Source organism: Armigeres subalbatus, chromosome 2, assembly GCF_024139115.2.
Source record: "Armigeres subalbatus isolate Guangzhou_Male chromosome 2, GZ_Asu_2, whole genome shotgun sequence".
Classification (NCBI taxonomy): domain Eukaryota; kingdom Metazoa; phylum Arthropoda; class Insecta; order Diptera; family Culicidae; genus Armigeres; species Armigeres subalbatus.
Window position 1 is genome coordinate 173,634,036 of NC_085140.1, and position 19,604 is coordinate 173,653,639.

The window sequence follows — 19,604 nt, forward strand, 5'->3', positions numbered from 1 at the left end:
CTTCAAAATTACACAGATTCAGATTTACCATATCCTAGTGCGTTGCTTCGGTGTAATATTCAAGCAATAAAATAGTGAATATTACATCGAAATAGATGCAACCAGTCAATCATGAACAAATGTGTGAAATTACACAGTTTGAATGCTATTTCACATTCAATTAAAATGCAATATTAAATATCGGCAACACTGCCCAGAATCGGTCGATCGCGGCCATGTTTGTTTTTTCGCTGTCATGTTTCGTATACGATTGTCGAGCCTATTTTTGTGAATTTTTGATTAAATTATTAAATTTCAAAATATTAAAAGGTATAAATATAAATATAACCATTCCTACGAAGGGTAAGTATCTTATAATAAATTGCAAAGTTTTGTACCTGAAATACAACATTTCGTAGGAGATGGAATATTAATTTTGTTTTCTTTTGCTTCCAGCCGGATCAGCGATTGTTTTCTTCTATCGGATGCTTGAGTTGTGGAATCTGGACCACACAAGTAATATACCAAGGATACTGACTGGAAACCATAAGCGATTATCACCAATAATGTACTCAATCCATCGCATCGATTAGCCCTGCTAAAACTTTCATCCTTCGTCATGCCGCGGCCGGCATGCCGGTGCGCTCCGAACATTCTGGTGCATACCCGATATTCGTGCTAACTAACCACGACTATATATAGTGGATTCCAAAATATAATTTTTGAAGTTCCGTCGGCTATCGCGAACCCGTTGGTAGTATTCATCTTTTGGCAGTTTATTTGAGGCATCCGGAGGAGGAATCGGCTTCAGTGAACTGCTTCTAGAAAATGCTAGGATATAAGGCAAGGTGAGTGAAATAGACCGTAAGATTAAAATGAAGAGAATCGGTTTATAATAATTTGCCTAAGACTTCGACGAGAATCCTTTCGAAACTCAGACGGAAATTGTTTCGGAACTCCTTCAGGTAATCCTTTCGAGATTCTGACGGGAATTCTTGCATGATTCCAATGGCAATAATTTTGGAATACCGATGGGAAACCTTTCGGTATACTGACGGCAAACCTTTCGCGATAACGACGGGAATCCTTTCAAGGTTCCGAGGGGAATCCTTGCGGGTTTCCGACGGGAATCCTTTCGGGACTTCGACGGAAATCCTTTCGTGACTACGAACGGAATCCTTTCGGGATTCCAACGGGGATCCTTTCGCGATAACGACAAGAACCCTTTCGGGACACCGACGGGAATTCTTTCACAATGGTAACGAGAATCCTTTCGGGATTCCGATACGACGGGAATCCTTTCGGGATTCCGACGGGAATCCTTTCGGGATTCCGACGGGAATCCTTTCGGGATTCCGACGGGAATCCTTTCGGGATTCCGACGGGAATCTTTTCGGGATTCCGACGGGAATCCTCTCGGGATTCCGACGGGAATCCTTTCGGGATTCCGACGGGAATCCTTTCGGGATTCCGACGGGAATTCTTTCGGTATTCCGACAGGAATCCTTTCGGGATTTCACCGGGAATCCTTTCGGGATTCAGACGAGAATCCTTTCGGGATTCTGACGAGAATCCTCTCGGGATTTCGACAAAAATCCTTACGGGATTCCGACGAGAATCCTTTCGGGATTCCAACGGAAATCTTTTCTGGATTCCGACGGGAATCCTTTCGGGATTCCGACGGGAATCCTTTCGGGATTCCGACGGGAATCCTTTCGGGATTCCGACGGGAATCCTTTCGGGATTCCAACGGGAATCCTTTCGGGATTCCGACGGGAATCCTTTCGGGATTCCGACGGGAATCCTTTCGAGTTTTCGACGGGAACTCTTTCAGATTCCGACGGAATCCTTTCGATTCCGACGGGAATCCTTTCGATTCCGACGGAATCCTTTCGGGATTCCGACGGGAATCCTTTCGGGATTCCGACGGGAATCCTTTCGGGATTCCGACGGGAATCCTTTCGGGTTTCCGACGGGAATCCTTCCGGGTTTCCGACGGGAATCCTTTCGGGATTCCGACGGGAAGCCTTTCGGGATTCCGACGGGAAGCCTTTCGGGATTCCGACGGGAAGCCTTTCGGGTTTCCGACGGGAAGCCTTTCGGGATTCCGACGGGAATCCATTCGGGATACATTTACAGTTACATTAGACAACTGAAAACCGGAATACGCCGCTCCAAAATTACGAGGTGGCATTGCAGCAATGCTAGAAAGAGACAAAAGATAGGAAAAATACAACGGTGTGTAGTGCCTTCCCGAGTCACCTTAAGATTCCGACGGGATTCCGACAGGAATCCTTTCGGAAGACCAACGCGTATCGTTTTGGGATTCCGACGGAAATCCTTTCGAGATTTCGACGGAATTCTGATGGGAATCCTTTCGGAATGCCGACGGGAATCCTTTCGCGATTACAACGGGAATCCTTTCCGTGCTCCGTCGATAATCCTTTCGGGGTTCTGACGCGAATCGTTTCGGGACTCCGACGGAAATACTTTCGGGATACCGACAGAAATGATTCCGAGCTTTGGGGATTCTTTGGGATTCCGACGGAAATTCTTTGAAGATTTCGACTGAAATCCTTTGGGGTTTCCAACAGTACTGCGATTGGAACTCTTTGGAGATTCCAAAGTAAATCCTTAGTGGTTTTTAACGGGGACCTTTATGAATTCCGTTGGAAATGCTTATAAGATTTCGTCTGGAATCCTTTGAACATTCTAATGGGAATCTTTTGAAGATTCCAACGACAATTCTTGCAACAATAATTCTTTGATGGGGTTCTCAACGTGAATGTTTTGAGGTTCCGATGGAAATACTTTAAGGACTCCAGCTGAAATACTTTGGGGACTCTCACGGAAATCCTTTTTGGATTTCGACGGAAATCCTTCATAGATTCTGACGGGAATCCTTTGGAGATTGCGACAGGAATCCTTCGAGAATTCCAACGGGAATCCTACGCAGATTCCAATGGGAATCGTTCTGGAGTTGTGATGGAAATTATTGTAGGATTCCGCTGGGTATTCCGTTAATTCCGATGATTTTTTTTCGTGGATTCCTATACTGTTGCTTTGAATACTCCGACAGGAATCCTGCAAGGATCCTGCAATGGAAATCCTTTGATTATTAATCTTTTTAAAAATTTCAACGAACAACTTTTAGGGTTTTGACACAAATCTTTTAGGAACACCGAAGGGAATCCTTTGAGGGATTCTGACGGAATTCGTTTGGGGATTCCAAAGTAAATACTTTGAGGATCCCTACTGGAATCTTTTGGCCATTCCGCCAAAAAACGTTCGGCGTTCCGACAGGAATCTTGTGAGAATTCCGTTGGAAATACTTTTGCGATACCGTCTGGAATCTTTGTGAGATTCCGATGGGAATCCTTTGTGATTTCGACGGGAATTATTTGAGGTTTCCGACGGAAATGCTTTGTGGATTCTGACGAAATACCTTTGGGGATTCCGACAGAAATCGTTTGGGGACTTCGATGGGAATTGTTTGAAAATTTCGTTGAAAATACATTTGGGATTCCGACGGGAATCCTTTGGAGATTCCGACGAAAACCCTCTGGGGATATTTTTGCCTTCGAAATCCCCAAAAAATGCCCGTGGTGATCCCTAAAGGATTCCCGTCAGAATCTCCAAAGTGCTGCCAACGGAATTCCTAAATGATTCCCGTCGAAATCCTCAAAGGATATCTATCAACATCACCAAAGGCTTATCGTCGGAATTCTCAAAAGATTCCCATCGAGATCTACAAAGAATTCCTGTTTGAATCTCCAAACGATTGTCCTCTGGATCCTCAAAGGATTCCCATCTAAGTCCTCAAAGGATTAACGTTTGAATCTCTAAAAAGATTTCCGTTAGAATCCTCAAAGGATTCTCGTCAGAATCCCCAGAGGATTCCCGTCAGAGTCCCAAATGCATTTTCAACGAAATTTCCAAAGAATTCTCTTCGGAGTCCCTAAAGGATTTCTGTCGGAATCCCCAAACGATTTTTGTCGGAATCTCCAAATGATTTCTGTCGGAATCCCCAAAGGTATTTCGTCAGAATCAACAAAGCATTTCCGTCGGAAACCTCAAATAATTCCCGTCGAAATCCCCTTGAATTCCCGTCGGGAACTTACAAAGATTCCAGACGGTATCGCAAAAGTATTTTCAACGGAATTCTCACAAGATTCCGGTCGGAACCCCGAAGATTTTTCGACGGAATCGCCAAACTATTCCAGTTGGGATCCCCAAAGTATTTACTTTGGAATCCACAAACGAATTCCGTCGGAATCCCCAAACAAATTCCGTCGGAATACTCAAAGGATTCCCGTCGGTGTCCCTAAAGGATTCGTGTCAAAACCCTAAAAGTTTTTCGTTGAAATTTTTAAAAAGATTCCCAAAGTAATAATCAAAGGATTTACATCGTAATCCTTGCAAGATTCCTGTCGGAGTATTCAAAGCAACACTATAGGAATCCACGAAAAAAATCCATCAGAATTCACGGAATATCCAGCGGAATCCTACAATAATTTCCATCACAACCTCAGAACGATTCCCGTTGGAATTCTCGAAGGATTCCTGTCGTAATCTCCGAAGGATTCCCGTCAGAATCTACGAAGGATTTCCGTTGAAATCCCAAAAGGATTTCCATGAGAGTCCCCAAAGTATTTCAGTTGGAGTCCTCAAAGTATTTCCATCGGAACCTCAAAGCATTCACGTTGAGAACCCCATCAAAGAATTATTGTTGCAATAATTGTCGTTAGAATCTTCAAAAGATTCCCATTAGAATGTCCAAAGGATTCCAGACGAAATCTTATAAGCATTTCCAACGGAATTCACAAAGGTCCCCGTCAGAAATCACTAAGGATTTACGTTGGAATCTCCAAAGGGTTACAATCGCAGTACTGTTGGAAACCCCAAAGGATTTCAGTCGAAATCTTCAAAGAATTTCCGTCGGAATCACAAAAAACGCCCTAACAACCCCCAAAGGTTTCGCTTTGGAATCCCCAAAGGGTTGCTCTCCGGATGTCCAAAGGATTCCCATCGGAATTATTTCTGTCGGTATCCCGAAAAGATTCCCGTCGGAGCCCCAAAACGATTCAGCGTCAGAATCATGAAAGGATTTTCGTCGGAGTCCGGAAAGGATTCCCGTTTTAATCTCGAAAGAATTCCCGTCGGTATCCCGAAAGGATTCACTTCGTAATCGCGAAAGGATTCCCGTCAGAATTCCGTCGAAATCTTGAAAGTATTCCCGTCGGAATCCCGAAACGATTCGCGTTGGTTTTCCGAAAGGATTTCTGTCGGAGTCCCGAAAGGATTCCCGTCGGAATCTCGAATAATCCAAGGATTTCCTTGAAGGAGATTCCGACGGGAATCCTTTGGGGATTCTGACGACAATCCTTTGGGGAATCTGACGGAAATCCTTTGGAGATTCAGACAGGTATCCTTCATTCTATACATACCATCGGAATTTAAGTTCTTCTTCGGAATCCCCAAAGCTTCCTCTCTAAAATATTAGAAGATCTTCTTATTTCGATGAATTCCATCAGAATTCAAACCTCATTCACTTCACAATCCCTCGGATTCTCAGCGTAGTGTGGTATTACTATTGATATCCCAGAAGAATTTGCTTAAGCTGGAGTGTATCTTATATAATATATAATATATTATGTCTTTTATATCATTCTCTCCTATTCTATTGCTGAATTATTCATTGGCAATAAATAAAAAAAAGGTTATTTAGGATAACGTCCTTAAAACTGCAACTCAATTCCGATCAAAGAAGCGATAAAGTTAGTTTAACCAGGAATTCAAGAAAGTGACCTAACGAGAATGTTCCCGTTGTTCCGTTCCGGCCTTTCGCCTTTTAGAACGACCTTGAGTCCCCCACAGGATATAAGATTTGCCCCATTGGAGTTATGTTCCTGAATGTTTATTGGTTTTTGTTCCTCCAAAGATGTATATGATGGTGGACGGTGGTAGATTTTTTACATGGCCATCTTCCATTTTAGTTAGGTACTAGGGGGAAAGTCGGCTTTGGCAGGTTTTGTTCTATCATTGGCAGGGGGGTTTTTGTCGACCAAATTTTATGAAATTTGGCCACAATATTCTTTGATATGCAAAGAATGTTTAGGCCAAATTTGAGCCTAGTCAGTCATAAAAAAACCCCCTGCCAATAATAGAACAAAACCTGCCAAAGCCGTCATTCCCCCTACTATATCTACTTTATGTTGCTTTTTCTTTTTCTATTCATTTGTATTCTATTTTCTATCTCAAGACAATCAGCAGTACTGGATCGTCGGAAGAGTATTTCTTCGAACCACAAGATTCTGGTTCGAAAAATGGCAATTCACAGAAGGACTCAAACGACAACATACAGTTCGGTGTCCTTCGGAGGGAAGCATGTAAGGAACGAATGGAACAGCAAGTATCCGGAGGTATATGCAGAATTGATCATAGCAGAGGTCGGCATTTGATTCAGTCACCGAAGACAAATCCAAATTATCTTCACCGCGATCCAGCTTCTCCGGTTCCCCTTAGGTAATCCAATCTCTAACAACACCAAATTCTGTGTTCTCATTACATTTTTTTTTCTTTATAGACGTCGCACGTCGCTCAAATCCCGAACCGGTTAATCTAAAACATAAAAAGCCATCAAGCGTGAAATTCATCCGCAATCGCATCGGCTTTTGCAAGTGAATATCCGGACATTCATCGAACGCAACAACGCTAGATCATCCAACGCCACAAATTTCGGAATTAATCCTATAAAGGAAATCTCTAAAATGAGCAGTCTCAAGGAGAACCATGTTGAAGGACACCGGGTTTGAATCAAGATTACTTCGATTTCTTAAGGCTGAAAAAAATGTACTATCCACGTGTATTGTGCGCATGCATGAATTATAATACAACTCAGGAACCGCGTGGAGGTTTTTTTAATCTTAAAATTAAGTAACCAACTATGGAGGTGATTAATGTATATAAAATTTGGAGAGTTGTTACATTGACAAGATGCAACATCTTAAAAGTATAAGTAGCCGAATATCTTGAAACATCTTAAAAATAACTTCCACACTAAGTTATGTCTTACTTATTTTTTTATGTCTTTACGTTAGGCTTCAACTTGAAATGAAATCTAAACAAATGTAATTAGAATTATGTTTAACTAAGAAAATAAATAATATAACTTAAAAACAAAAATACCTATTATGATTAACCGAGAAAGAAAACTAAATACGAAAGAAAACTCAATGAAACAAATGCCATGTACGTCGCACTATTTCACGTAGCTTTATTGTACATCGCCTCGATTACGTCGCGTAATTTTTACATCGAGAAAAAATCACATCGGTTCCGTCTACTACACAGCAAGCTTTCGAGTACATCAAAAGAGTGTAATATCACAGCTCTGACGGAATAGCCTATGTGCATCTGTTTCGAGTGTAATATTCAACAACTGTTTTTGCTGTGCATATTCCGAAAAACATGAATCGAACGTGTATTTTTTTATCAGTGTGACAGCTGCTCGTGGTTGCAAACAAACCGAGTAAAAGTGTGAGTGAAACGTGCGTGTACGTACACGATCGCTGAAAGCCTAATAGAGGCCTCTATAGATAGTGGAATATATAGATGAGCGAAGATAAATCCTCTGTCTCCAAACGAACTATCAAACGTGTCTCCAAACGAGCATGACGTCACGATTTCAATGGAAACGTTAAGGGCTGTGACGTCATATGCGCGTGTGCACGGGCAAAAAAAATCAACTCAGCCATGCTTTCGCTTATCTATAGATTCTACTATCTATAGAGGCCTCTAAATATAGAGTATAAATTTATTTCTGAGTGTCTGGTTTTACTCAAATGTTTGTGCTGCATGGGCCCTTTCGCTGTCAAATATATTTTTTGGGAAAAAAATAAAAAAAAATAATGGATTTTGTTTTATTCCATCTGGTCAACTTGATTCATTGTGACGCGTTTTGGATGCAATTTGCGCAATGCTGAAAATATTAGAAGTTTTATGTTTGTTCCCATAGCTTTACGGTACTAATGGCAAAATTCTGCTGCTGTTAAATATGTGTGGATTGATATATTCGAGTGCAAAATCCAGAAACATTGTTTTAACAAGAGCGAAAGAAATTACTCAGCAGCGAAAGGCAGATGACGTTGCCTTGAAAGTTGTGCCATAGCCCAAAAGATCGGAATAGAGTTTTTATCTGTTCATGATAAGCAGGATTATCAGCAGATAAGTGAGACAACAAAAATGCCTTGTGAAGGTTGCAATGTCCAGTTTGGAATAATCACTAGAAAAAAGTCCTGCTTCGAGTGCCGGCGTTTGTTCTGCAAAAATTGCTTGGAGAAGCGGCAGGAAAAAATTCTTTGCCCGAATTGTTTGATTTTTACTAAGCGACCCCTGTCGAAGGTCGATCTGGGCCAGCTAAAAAATAAGGATTTGATTTTGTATCTTCAGTCGAAACACATCTCGACAACGGGTTGCGTGGAAAAGGATGACCTTATCAACTTGGTGATTGCGCACGTTAACTCAGCCGCAAATAGTCCCCGAAGTCCTGCCGGAAGCACCGGCAGCGCCGGCAATGGAAGGATGTTTAATTTCAGCTCTCCGTCGTCTACCGGCGGGAGCAGCGGAAACGGCAGAGGTGGGAGTCAGTCGGGGTCATCTTCCAGGAATTTTTATGCATCCAGTGCGGAAAATTGTGCAAACACGTTCGATCAAATAAAGAATACTTGCCAGAATCTATTCTCGTCCATTTCGGATAAGTTGAGTACCGGTAAGTAGGTTAAAGATTTTTAAAGTTTTAATAGTTAGGTATATAAAATTATATTTTTTTGGCCACCTATAGTCGCTTACTTTTGGTTTTAATTATTTTCTTCTAACGTTCAGAAATGGTTGCATAATACTGGAGTATTTTATAAGAAATTGAATACAAAAACGCTTGTTAATAATTACAGGGCATAATGTGACTAATCATTGTCATTATTTCAGACATTCCTAGAACAACAAACTTTGGACCACGATTTTCCAATTCCTCCACCGAGGAAAATTTGAGGCCTCGTGCTCAACCAGAAGGAAGTGTTCATCAGCAGCCTCGTTTCGGTAATAATGATGTGTACTGGGTTCATGAGCAGCAAGCGGCTCAAAGCGCAAATCGATCGAGTCAGGCATCGCAACCAGTTGGTGGTGCTGTGGGAGTTGTGCCAAATGAGAAAACCTTTTCAACACTAAATGATTTCAGTGGCAGTAGCGGGACAACAAGCGGTGCTGACTCCAGTGCTAATACATCGTCTGTTTCTTCTCCGGCTCACACAGATTCAATTTCCGGTGTGAAACCAAAACTTTCTCTCAGCGAAAGGATAGACAATATGCTAGCGTCGGAAGAGAACCAAAATGACTGTGAATGTTCGGATGATGAAGCCGATGAGCTGGATGCCCCGCGTCGAAAAGAATGCAAGAAAGCTGGATCAAATGATAATATACTTTCGGGGGCCGGGAGTAGCCAACCTGTAATCGTAACGCAATTGCGCATTCCGGAATCTAAAACTGATACCTCATCTTCTTCCTTCGACGAACTGAACCCAGAATGTGATCAAAATGAATCCCTTCCAGAAGTAGAAACGAGCGCTCTAACAGATACGGAACCATGGCAGCTAATTAATAATCCGGATTGCTCAGATACACAAGAAGCCAGTGCGCCTACTTTACCGACTACCACAACGGCTACAATGACCGAAACGACTGATAGTTCTAGTGATTTAAATTCTTCGGACAAAATAATTCAAACACCAGCAAGCAGTGATCCCGTGCCGAATCAAGTTGCGAGAAGGCGTTCGGACAGCTTCCTAATGATGGTACCTCATGGCGATAGCATAGTAACCGCACGATCAATGGATCCAGAGGAAATAATAACCCAGTCTAGTCAATCAACTTCCACTAACACTAACAAGTGCTTTAAATGCGGTAAACGGCGTAGCGGAATTCGAAAGCAGCTGAAAAAGATACGTAAGCTGCTTGATACGGCATCGGTATCGGAGGCTGACAAACGTTGTCAGTTGGAAGCATTCCTCAGTTATCTGGAACGGAGAAGTAAAGGATCGATCGAGCTTTCTGAAGGTGAATCGATGAGTGAAGACGCGAGCATTAGCTTGGCCGAGGGTGATACAGGAATAGCCGCAGGATTTGCGATGCCGTCCGTTGATCCGAACGACCAGAGCCGACAACAAACGCTGAACTATCCGAGGGTCGACGCGGATGACACTGCGGAGAAAACTAATGTGTATTCGTCGGGCAACCAGCAGTTGGCCAGTATGAGCCTGATTCAACTTAGCGATATCAAAGAAAGGTGAGTCAAAACTTGTTCGAGCATAGTGTAGACTTACAGGATTTGTATTTTCATTACAGCGCTGATCTGGACGTATTATCGGTGAAGCAACTTAAAAAAATCCTCGTGCTGAACCGAGTCGACTTCAAAGGCTGTTGTGAAAAGGCAGAGCTACGCGAGCGTGTATTGAGGCTGTGGTTCGACTACAAATCTATTGCGTGTAAGATTCATTCATTTATTTAGTTTACATCTAAACAGATAACACTGAATCAACAATTTGACGCCACAATACACGGTTCGAGGCCGCATCTCTCCATCCTCGGATACGCCCCACGCTCGCCAAGTCGTTTTGCACATGGTCTGCCCATCTCGCTCGCTGCGCTCCACGCCGTCTCGTACCTGCCGGATCGGAAGCGAACACCATCTTTGCAGGGTTGCTGTCCGGCATTCTTGCAACATGTCCTGCCCATCGTACCCTTCCGGCTTTAGCTACCTTCTGGATACTGGGTTCGTCGTAGAGTTGGGTTCGTGGTTCATTCTTCACCGACACACACCGTCTTTTTGCACACCGCCAAAAATGGTCCTAAGCACCCGTCTCTCGAATACTCCGAGTGCTTGCAAGTCCTCCTCGAGCATTGTCCATGTTTCATGTCCGTAGAGGACAACCGGTCTTATTAGCGTCTTGTACATGACACATTTGGTGCGGTGGCGAATCTTTTTCGACCGCAGTTTCTTCTGGAGCCCGTAGTAGGCCCGACTTCCACAGATGATGCGCCTTCGTATTTCACGACTAACGTTGTTGTCAGCCGTTAGCAAGGATCCGAGGCAGACGAATTCCTCGACCACCTCGAAGGTATCCCCGTCTATAGTAACACTGCTTCCCAGGCGGACCCTGTCGCGCTCGGTTCCGCCCACAAGCATGTACTTTGTCTTTGACGCATCCACCACCAGTCCAACTTTTGTTGCTTCACGTTTCAGGCGGGTGTACAGTCCTGCCACCTTTGCAAATGTTCGGCCGCCAATGTCCATGTCATCCGCGAACCAAATAAATTGACTGGATCTGTTTAAAATCGTACCCCGGCTGCTACACCCGGCTCTCCGCATGACACCTTCTAGCGCAATGTTGAACAACAGGCACGAAAGTACATCACCTTGTCTTAGTCCCCGGCGTGATTCGAACGAACTGGAGTGTTCGCCCGAAATCTTCACACAGTTTTGCACACCATCCACCGTTGCTTCAGTCAGTCTGGTAAGCTTCCCAGGAAAGCTGTTCTCGTCCCTAATTTTCCATAGCTCTACGCGGTCTATACTGTCGTACCGTGCTGTGCCCTTATTCCAATCAGCGCCTAATTCCGTTCACTCAAGACAATATGATAAATAATAAAGAGTTTTTGTCTAAAAACAACAGAAAAATATCCTTGTATTTTTCTATGGTTATGTATGCATGCAATGAAATGAAAACCAGCGTCATTTTAGCGAATAATAGTGAAAATTTAAACAAAATTTGTTGGTCGTCACTACGAGCGCCATTTTGACTGTTTTCATTAACCCACTTGCTAAGAACGTCTGTCATAATATTTAAGCATTTTTAAGTGAAAATTTGCCTTGGATTTCGAACACAGCAGCATAATAAAACAAAACAGGTAACATTATAGCGTATTACTAAATTGTTGCCTGTATTTTCCCGATAGAAAATGCTGAAAAGTGTAAAATATCTTGACCGGAATAAGGGTACATCTAAATCTACTCGTTCCTTATTCCGTTCATTGGGTTTGGAGGATGGATTCCGAAAATTCTGTGTTTGAGAATAAAATCTATGAGCAATCATACATCGCATCGTACATGAAGCCATATGAATGGTGAACATATGAAATTCTATCCCGCAAGCAGGCAGACCGAAAGGAATTCCGTTAACGATAGGTTATGGGACCTTTTTCAACTCGTGCCGGGAAAATACAGTTTTTTCTGTTAATGATTTATTGATGATTTATAAAGTGAATGCTGGACAATGTTAAGAAAGAGTTTCCGGAGAATACGGACAGTTTTAAAAAGCACAATCCATAATTGCGGCTTTCTTGTTTAAAAGCTTTATCCGGAAATTTCTTGGCGAAATTCTATAAAACAAACTGCCCTCTCTGAGCTGCAAATAAGGTTATGTTTCACCGAAATCCGTTAATGGTTAATACTTCGTAGAAGTACATAGGGTTATCCGGTACTTTAAAGAACCGGAACTTTAAAGAATATTCAATTTGAACGAAACAGTGGTACGAACAATTCCGAACAAACAGAGACATTGCTTTTGAAGGTTCAGGTCAGAATTAAAGGCCTAGAATCCAGGCTCTAGTCAACATTACGTTGAGAATAAGGTGTAAAACTTCGATAAGGAATCGTATATGTCCTTTTCTGTGGTACCTAATGCAACTGGGCAGCTAGCATCAATGTTCATGTTGAATATATCTCGAATGGTAAGTGAAACAAACGAGAACACAGTCAACTTGGCTATACCAAGGAAATATCATTCATTGTATTTTAAATTTGGAAGGAAATTATATTTTAAGCTTTTTATTTGCAATATTATAATAAATGGAAAGATGGATTTGTGAGAACAATGATGCCTGGTATTAGCATCTCCAAGAAATCAAATGTTTTTCGGGTGATTGGAATTAGGAACACGAATGAACGGAATTAGGAACAATGCCATTTCAGATGATTGGAATTAGGACCACAGAATTGCTCAAGTTTGTTTTCACTATTGGAACCTAAGTTTATGAATGCATCCCAACATATTTTATTTTCAATTGTATATAGCAAATGATACTATGTAGCGAAATTGCAGCTTCAAAATACTAAACGGCTGTTTTTTAGAGCTTTTAGACATAGCGCATTGTCTTAGGTGAACGGAATAAGGGCACAGCACGGTATGCCGCCTTGAAATCAACGAACAGATGGTGCGTTGGGACCTGGTATTCACGGCAGTTTTGAAGGATTTGCCGTACAGTAAAGATCTGGTCTGTTGTCGAGCGGCCGTCAACGAAGCCGGCTTGATAACTTCCCACGAACTCGTTCACTAATGGTGACAGACGACGGAAGATAATCTGGGATATCACTTTGTAGGCGGCATTAAGGATGGTGATCGCTCGAAAGTTCTCACACTCCAGTTTGTCGCCTTTCTTGTAGATGGGGCATATAACCCCTTCCTTCCATTCCTCCGGTAGCTGTTCGGTTTCCCAGATTCTGACTATCAGTTTGTGCAGGCAAGTGGCCAGCTTTTCCGGGGCCATCTTGATGAGCTCAGCTCCGATACCATCCTTACCAGCTGCTTTATTGGTCTTTAGCTGTTGAATGGCATCCTTAACTTCCCTCAAGGTGGGGGCTGGTTGGCTTCCATCGTCCGCTGAACTGACGTAGTCATCTCCCCCGCTGCCTTGACTTTCACTTCCTGTATTCTCAGCGCCATTCAGATGTTCGTCGTAATGCTGCTTCCATCTTTCGATCACCACACGTTCGTCCGTCAAGATGCTCTCATCCTTATCCCGGCACATTTCGGCTCGCGGCACGAAGCCTTTGCGGGATGCGTTGAGCTTCTGGTAGAACTTGCGTGTTTCTTGAGAACGGCACAGCTGTTCCATCTCCTCGCACTCCGCTTCTTCCAGGCGGCGTTTCTTCTCCTGAAAAAGGCGGGTCTGCTGTCTCCGTGTTCGTCTATAACGTTCCACGTTCTGCCGGGTACCTTGTAAGATTCAGTCCTATTGAATGAATGTAGATCCAAATCTGATCATTATAACAATGTTCCAATTTTATTCTTAGCACCCGAGAGACTTGCCGCTGACGATTTGTGCCGTATCTGCATGGACGCCCCAATCAATTGTGTGATATTGGAATGTGGCCACATGGCTACGTGCATCAACTGCGGGAAGGTGCTCAGCGAATGCCCAATTTGTCGCCAGTACATCGTTCGAGTTGTGCGGTCGTTCAAAGTGTAACTGGAAGTGAGGTGCGGGTTGTTTAGGCGATACATGTGAGAATGATTGACTTTTGCTCATGCCACATCGAATGAGTCCTTTAAACAAAAACCAATTTAGGCAAGCGGTTTGGAACAATGTGATTTAATTTTAGTGTGTTTGAATCGAAAACAATACAATAAGCAAGAAATGCGGTTTTAGGGATACTAAATGGGTTTAAATTGCAACCCGACTATAATTCAATAGATAACCAACCAACGTACTCGTTTAGATACATTCCTTCGGTCAAGTTGAAGGAATCTAAAGCAGTGTATATACCTAAGTATGTGTAGCGATATGTGAGTTGTAAATTCTTCAAAGTTTACTGGTTCTAATCTATGCTATTTGTTAAAGAGTTGTTTTTATATTATTTTATAACCTGTTTCCTGGCGATGCACATAAACTGACCTATAAATAATGCTAATAGTCTATAGATTGCTAACTTACTCAACAATGTTGGTACACGGTACAATACAGGAGAATAGAAAAGTTCTTTCCTAATTTAGTTGAAGTTTCAGAAGCCAGATTAAATCAAAGTTGAAATTATATAAAGTGATTCAAAATTTATTTCGCCAGGATAAATTTATGCTAAAGTCTGTTTACTATTTTATTTATTTTAAATTTTTGATCGTAAAATTTATTAAATTAATAAAAAAAAACTCGTTTTCAACACATTTGATGCTTTGTTTCGACGGCCAAATTTTCGATTTTATGGATACAATAATATGGCAAATGTTCTAGTGCATACCACAGAGTGAGTTCATCCCATCTTGAAAGAAAAAAAAGCAAAAGCACAAAAAAAAAGAATGCTCGCTTAACTTTTCAAAAGGACATAAGTAACATTTTTTTCATGAATTAATTTGAATACTGCAATAAATAGCTTTCATGTTGTTCTGTTGATTGCGCTATTCAAATTAATTCATGAAAAAAATGTTACTTAGATCCTTTTGAAAAGTTAAGCGAGAATGGGTCAATTTGTTTTTTTTAATAAGATGAATATAAAATCCATGAAATGCAGAACCAGAGCACTAGCCCTAACTTTCTGAAATAACTTACTTGTGAAAATGACATTCAAAGCGTTATCCATTTCGGGATTTTATTCAGAATCCTTAATTGATGGTGTTGACAATTCTATTACAAACCAATTTTATAATCGTGTCTTTTCATTGGTTTTAACCAGCATGTCTGTGAGTAAAACGAATTGAATCAAAATCCACATAGTCTATTAAATAGACAGCAGTTTATGTTCAATGTAAAATTCGATTTTGTGATAGCCAGTGCAAATATCGATCATACAGTCTTTCATGCCCTACGCTTCGCGAATTAGACAGGACTTAGTTTGAATACCACCAATGAAGCGGAATGTAGTGAAACATTCCAAAGGGTGGATGAAATTCTCTATCGATATAATGTTGACCATGTGGTAAAATGGCGTATTACGAATTAGGATATCGTGACGTTTTTGAAGTACCTACGGCATTTTTCATAGATGTGCCGAAGACATTTTTTGACAGAAACACTAAAAATGAAAACGATTCCTCATTTTTTTAATCAATAATTGACTAATTATTAACGCAAAAGTGAGATCTGTGGTGAACAGTTTGTCAATTGGTCAAATCACTACCAGAACCCTTTTTATGGACAATGTCCAAAGTAATGCCTCCCTTTCTGCCATTCTCGAGATGTGAACTACAAATCGAACATATTAGGTAGTACAACAAGTATAAATAGTTTCCGGATAACAAGGCATAATTACAAAAGTATTTCCGCGTTTTCCATTACTGTAACTAAACATAGTGTAATGCTCTATTAATTGAATAAACTGTGAAAAAAACCATTTTATTTAATTTTTTATCACAAGCGTTTCCGACGGCGAGAATTACCTAGTTAATTCGTCTAACTAGTTTACCTAGAGAAGATTATTATTTTATATGCAGACTAAGGCCGGAGATGCCTTTGCAGTAAAGTCACTAGATATAAAGTCTGGCTGTCTATGGTTATCAGGGAACTGAATTCAACCCTGGAAAAAAACAAAAACTGTATTTCAAGTAAATCAACATGTATCAAATATTTTCAAGAACGAGAAGCGGTACTGTCATACATATTACTAATGTCATTGTTTTTTTAGTTCAGTTTTTCAAATAAAGAAGAAAGAGCAGACATTTTTGTGCGTCGCGTAATTTTCATATTTTTCGTGAGAAACCCGGTTTTAGTTTTAGGAGAAAACTTCGCGTCTGTACTGAAGTGATATTCCAACCGGTCTGACATCTTAACGAATACACTACCTGCGTTGTTTGATACTTTGGTTACGAACTGATGGTTTACGCTTGGTATGTATATGTATTGGTGATTGAGATATGAGAGCTATTAGGCTTTCTGCGAGCGTGTACGCACACGCACATTTCACTCACACTTTTACTCAATTTGTTTGCAACCACGAGCAGTTGTCACGGCAAAATCAAATGGGATTGTTTGCAACCACAACCGCGCGTTCGTGTTGGTGAGAAATGTCGGCGAGACCCTAATGATGATGCGCGATCGTGCACGACGAGGCAGTTTACAGTGAGACAGCAACAAGCCTACACCGGTACAATGGCGACGACGCTGAAAATTGGTGAGTAAAGTGAAAAAATCGGCCAGATATACCAGAAAAAAAGAAAGTGTGATGGAATAAGTGGATATATATTAACTGCATCACAAAAATGATAATATCATGCAAAATAATAATGAACATTGAATCGGAAAGAAAAGGGGGCCAGCGCTGCATAGGGCAGAGCACCCCTTGTGTTTTGCAAATTGGATTTGTTTTTCACTTTCAGGTTAGATTCATTTTGAGTAGGCTGGTGATCTACTGTAAGCGTCACTTTATTTTTTTTTGATTGTGGAGATCATTATTGTGTGTTTGCTTTGTTTTTATAGGTTTTTATCTTCGTCCTGCGATTATTATCGCGCTTATCTTTTATTAGAATCGCGCGGCGGTCTTATCGCGACTGTCAGAATACTCGCATGACAGTCGCTGTCACACGCACTGTTGATTGATTTGACTATTTTGACGTTTAGTGCTTTATCAACGGGACGGCAACTGTAGTAGGTGTGTTTTGTTCGTTTTTTATGCAATTTTAATTTAAGTTACCTATTACTTGTAGAATGTTTAAACTAATTGTTTTTATGTTGCAAATATTAATGCTCTCTAAAGCAACCAATTTAGGATGCGCGATATTCGGGAAAAAGTGCTGAATCATCATGCTTCACGCAACACTGTCTACCATTGCCTGTATGGATATTATTATTTAGGTTATTCCAAAGCCCGGCTTTGGCCATGGAGCACCTGAACGACTTCGAATTGGCGGATGACGTTGCACTACTCGCGCAACGGCGCTCTGATATGCAGAGTAAGCTCAACGACCTTGCTGATCGCTCCTCCTCAGCAGGTTTAGTCATCAACGTCAACAAAACCAAATCGTTGGATGTAAACACGGTGACTCCTTCCAGTTTCACAGTAGCCGGGCAACCAGTGGAGAATGTTGAAAGCTTCCAATATCTTGGTAGCCAAATGGCGTCAGACGGCGGTACCAAGATCGACATAGGCGCACGGATCAAGAAAGCAAGGGCTGCCTTTGCGAGTTTAAGAAATATCTGGAAAAACAGGCAGATAAGTGAACGCACCAAAATACGAATTTTCAACTCTAACGTGAAATCTGTGCTGTTATACGCTAGCGAAACATGGTGTGTATCAGTGGAGAACACTCAACGGCTGCAGGTGTTCATTAACAGATGCCTGCGGTATATAATTCGGGCCTGGTGGCCTCACAACTGGATCTCAAACAACGAGCTCCATCGTCGTTGTCACCAGAGGCCGATAACAACAGAAATTCGGGATCGGAAGTGGGGCTGGGTCGGCCACACTCTACGTAGGGGCGGAAACGAAATCTGTAAGCAAGCATTAGACTGGAACCCAGCGGGACATCGCAGCAGAGGCAGACCCAGAGGCTCATGGCGGAGAAGCCTCAATAAAGAAATAAAAGAAGTCGACCGAAATCTAACCTGGCAACAGGTTAAAGCGATAGCCGGGCATCGCTCAGGATGGAGATCTTTCAAGTCGGCCCTTTGCACCACCGGAGGTGTACAGGATCCATAAGTAAGTAAGTAAGTAAAAGCCCGGCTTGCAAAAATTTACGCCAAACATCCTTCAACTATTACTAGCTGGATTAATTCGTATGAACGGAACGAATTCTTCGATCGTAAGGAGAGGGCTAAAGTGTATCTGCGATTCGGGACGGAAGAACGGACATGGATAGTCAATACGTACAGAGAGAATCCGGTACTGTTCTTAGACGAGTCCAAATTTAAATTCACTCAACGTTTCCAAAAATCTATCAGCACTGCTTCGATAAGTAGAATCTTACTGTCTGAAGGCTACACCTGGAAAGTTTTGGAGCGTCGTGCAGTTCAATTGCGACAAACGGAGATATACCGTTTTTTCATTGAGTTAAATTAGTTTCATTGGGATATCCATAATCTGTTGTTCTTAGATGAAGTATCTTGCGATAACCGGAGTATGCTCCGAACTAAAGGCTATGCATCCGTAGGAGAGAAACTTGTATACCGAGGTGAATTTGTACGACGACCCCGCTGTTATTTTCTAAGTTTTCTCGGTTGCAACGGAATACTTGAAACGTATTCAACTGAAGGTACCTTCACTCGGGCCAAATTTTTTGATTGTATTCGTCAATTCATATCATCTGGTAAAGCGAAGCAATATCCAGGTCAGTATTCCTTGTGGATTATGGACGGAGCAAGGATACATTGTCACCGATCTATTGTCGAGTATCTTCGTTCAATGGGAATAATTGTAATATTTTTGCCAGCCTATGCACCATTCCACAATCCTATTGAACTGGTCTTCGGATATATAAAAAAGTACTTAAAAAGAACTTACGTAGAAAACAGCTCAGAAGATCTAGCTATAATAATAGCGAAAGCATTCAAATCCTTCAAAACCAGGGACTGCGTGAACATTTTTCGTAAGGCTGGATATTTGCCCGGCGGTACTTTCTACCCCAGTATTGGATTGTGTTAAAATACTATGTAATTAATGTGTAATTTTGAGAATTTTGATCAAACACGATAAAACAGTATTAAGAATGAGATAATTCAACTTTATTCTCAAACCTTTTATTGTCCGAACGAAATTACATTAACCTGAGCATTATTCGTTATCAACATCGATATAGTCAGCAACAGTTTGAGCCAATTTTAATTAGAAACGATTTTCTCTTGCAGTAATGGAGTTGTTCATTGCACGC

General features: G+C 41.5%; 1 protein-coding gene, 1 long non-coding RNA gene and 1 pseudogene across 2 annotated transcripts; all 3 read left to right on the plus strand.

Annotated features, from left to right (window-relative positions):
* The first annotated feature begins 202 nt into the window (after positions 1-202).
* Positions 203-7,164, plus strand: LOC134215511 (uncharacterized). Its single transcript, XR_009980198.1, has 4 exons — positions 203-342; positions 436-827; positions 6,242-6,504; positions 6,566-7,164. It is a non-coding gene; the product is annotated as an uncharacterized LOC134215511 (long non-coding RNA).
* A 721-nt stretch (positions 7,165-7,885) lies between these two features.
* LOC134211218 (uncharacterized) lies at positions 7,886-14,891 on the plus strand. The gene is made up of 4 exons (XM_062687908.1): positions 7,886-8,749; positions 8,965-10,318; positions 10,378-10,517; positions 14,105-14,891. Exons 1-4 carry the CDS (start codon positions 8,224-8,226, stop codon positions 14,278-14,280), a joined length of 2,196 nt encoding a protein of 731 aa, XP_062543892.1. The 5' UTR covers positions 7,886-8,223; the 3' UTR covers positions 14,281-14,891.
* A 2,616-nt stretch (positions 14,892-17,507) lies between these two features.
* LOC134209383 (uncharacterized) lies at positions 17,508-19,378 on the plus strand (annotated as a pseudogene).
* Positions 19,379-19,604: the final 226 nt, after the last annotated feature.

What these genes read in the sequence shown, in the direction of transcription:
- LOC134211218 (XM_062687908.1), top strand. Translation starts at nt 8,224, where the DNA reads ATGCCTTGTGAAGGTTGCAATGTCCAGTTTGGAATAATCACTAGAAAA. An exon ending in TTCGGATAAGTTGAGTACCG is followed by an intron (nt 8,750 to 8,964) that starts GTAAGTAGGTTA and finishes TCATTATTTCAG; the next exon opens with ACATTCCTAGAACAACAAAC. An exon ending in CTTAGCGATATCAAAGAAAG is followed by an intron (nt 10,319 to 10,377) that starts GTGAGTCAAAAC and finishes TTTTCATTACAG; the next exon opens with CGCTGATCTGGACGTATTAT.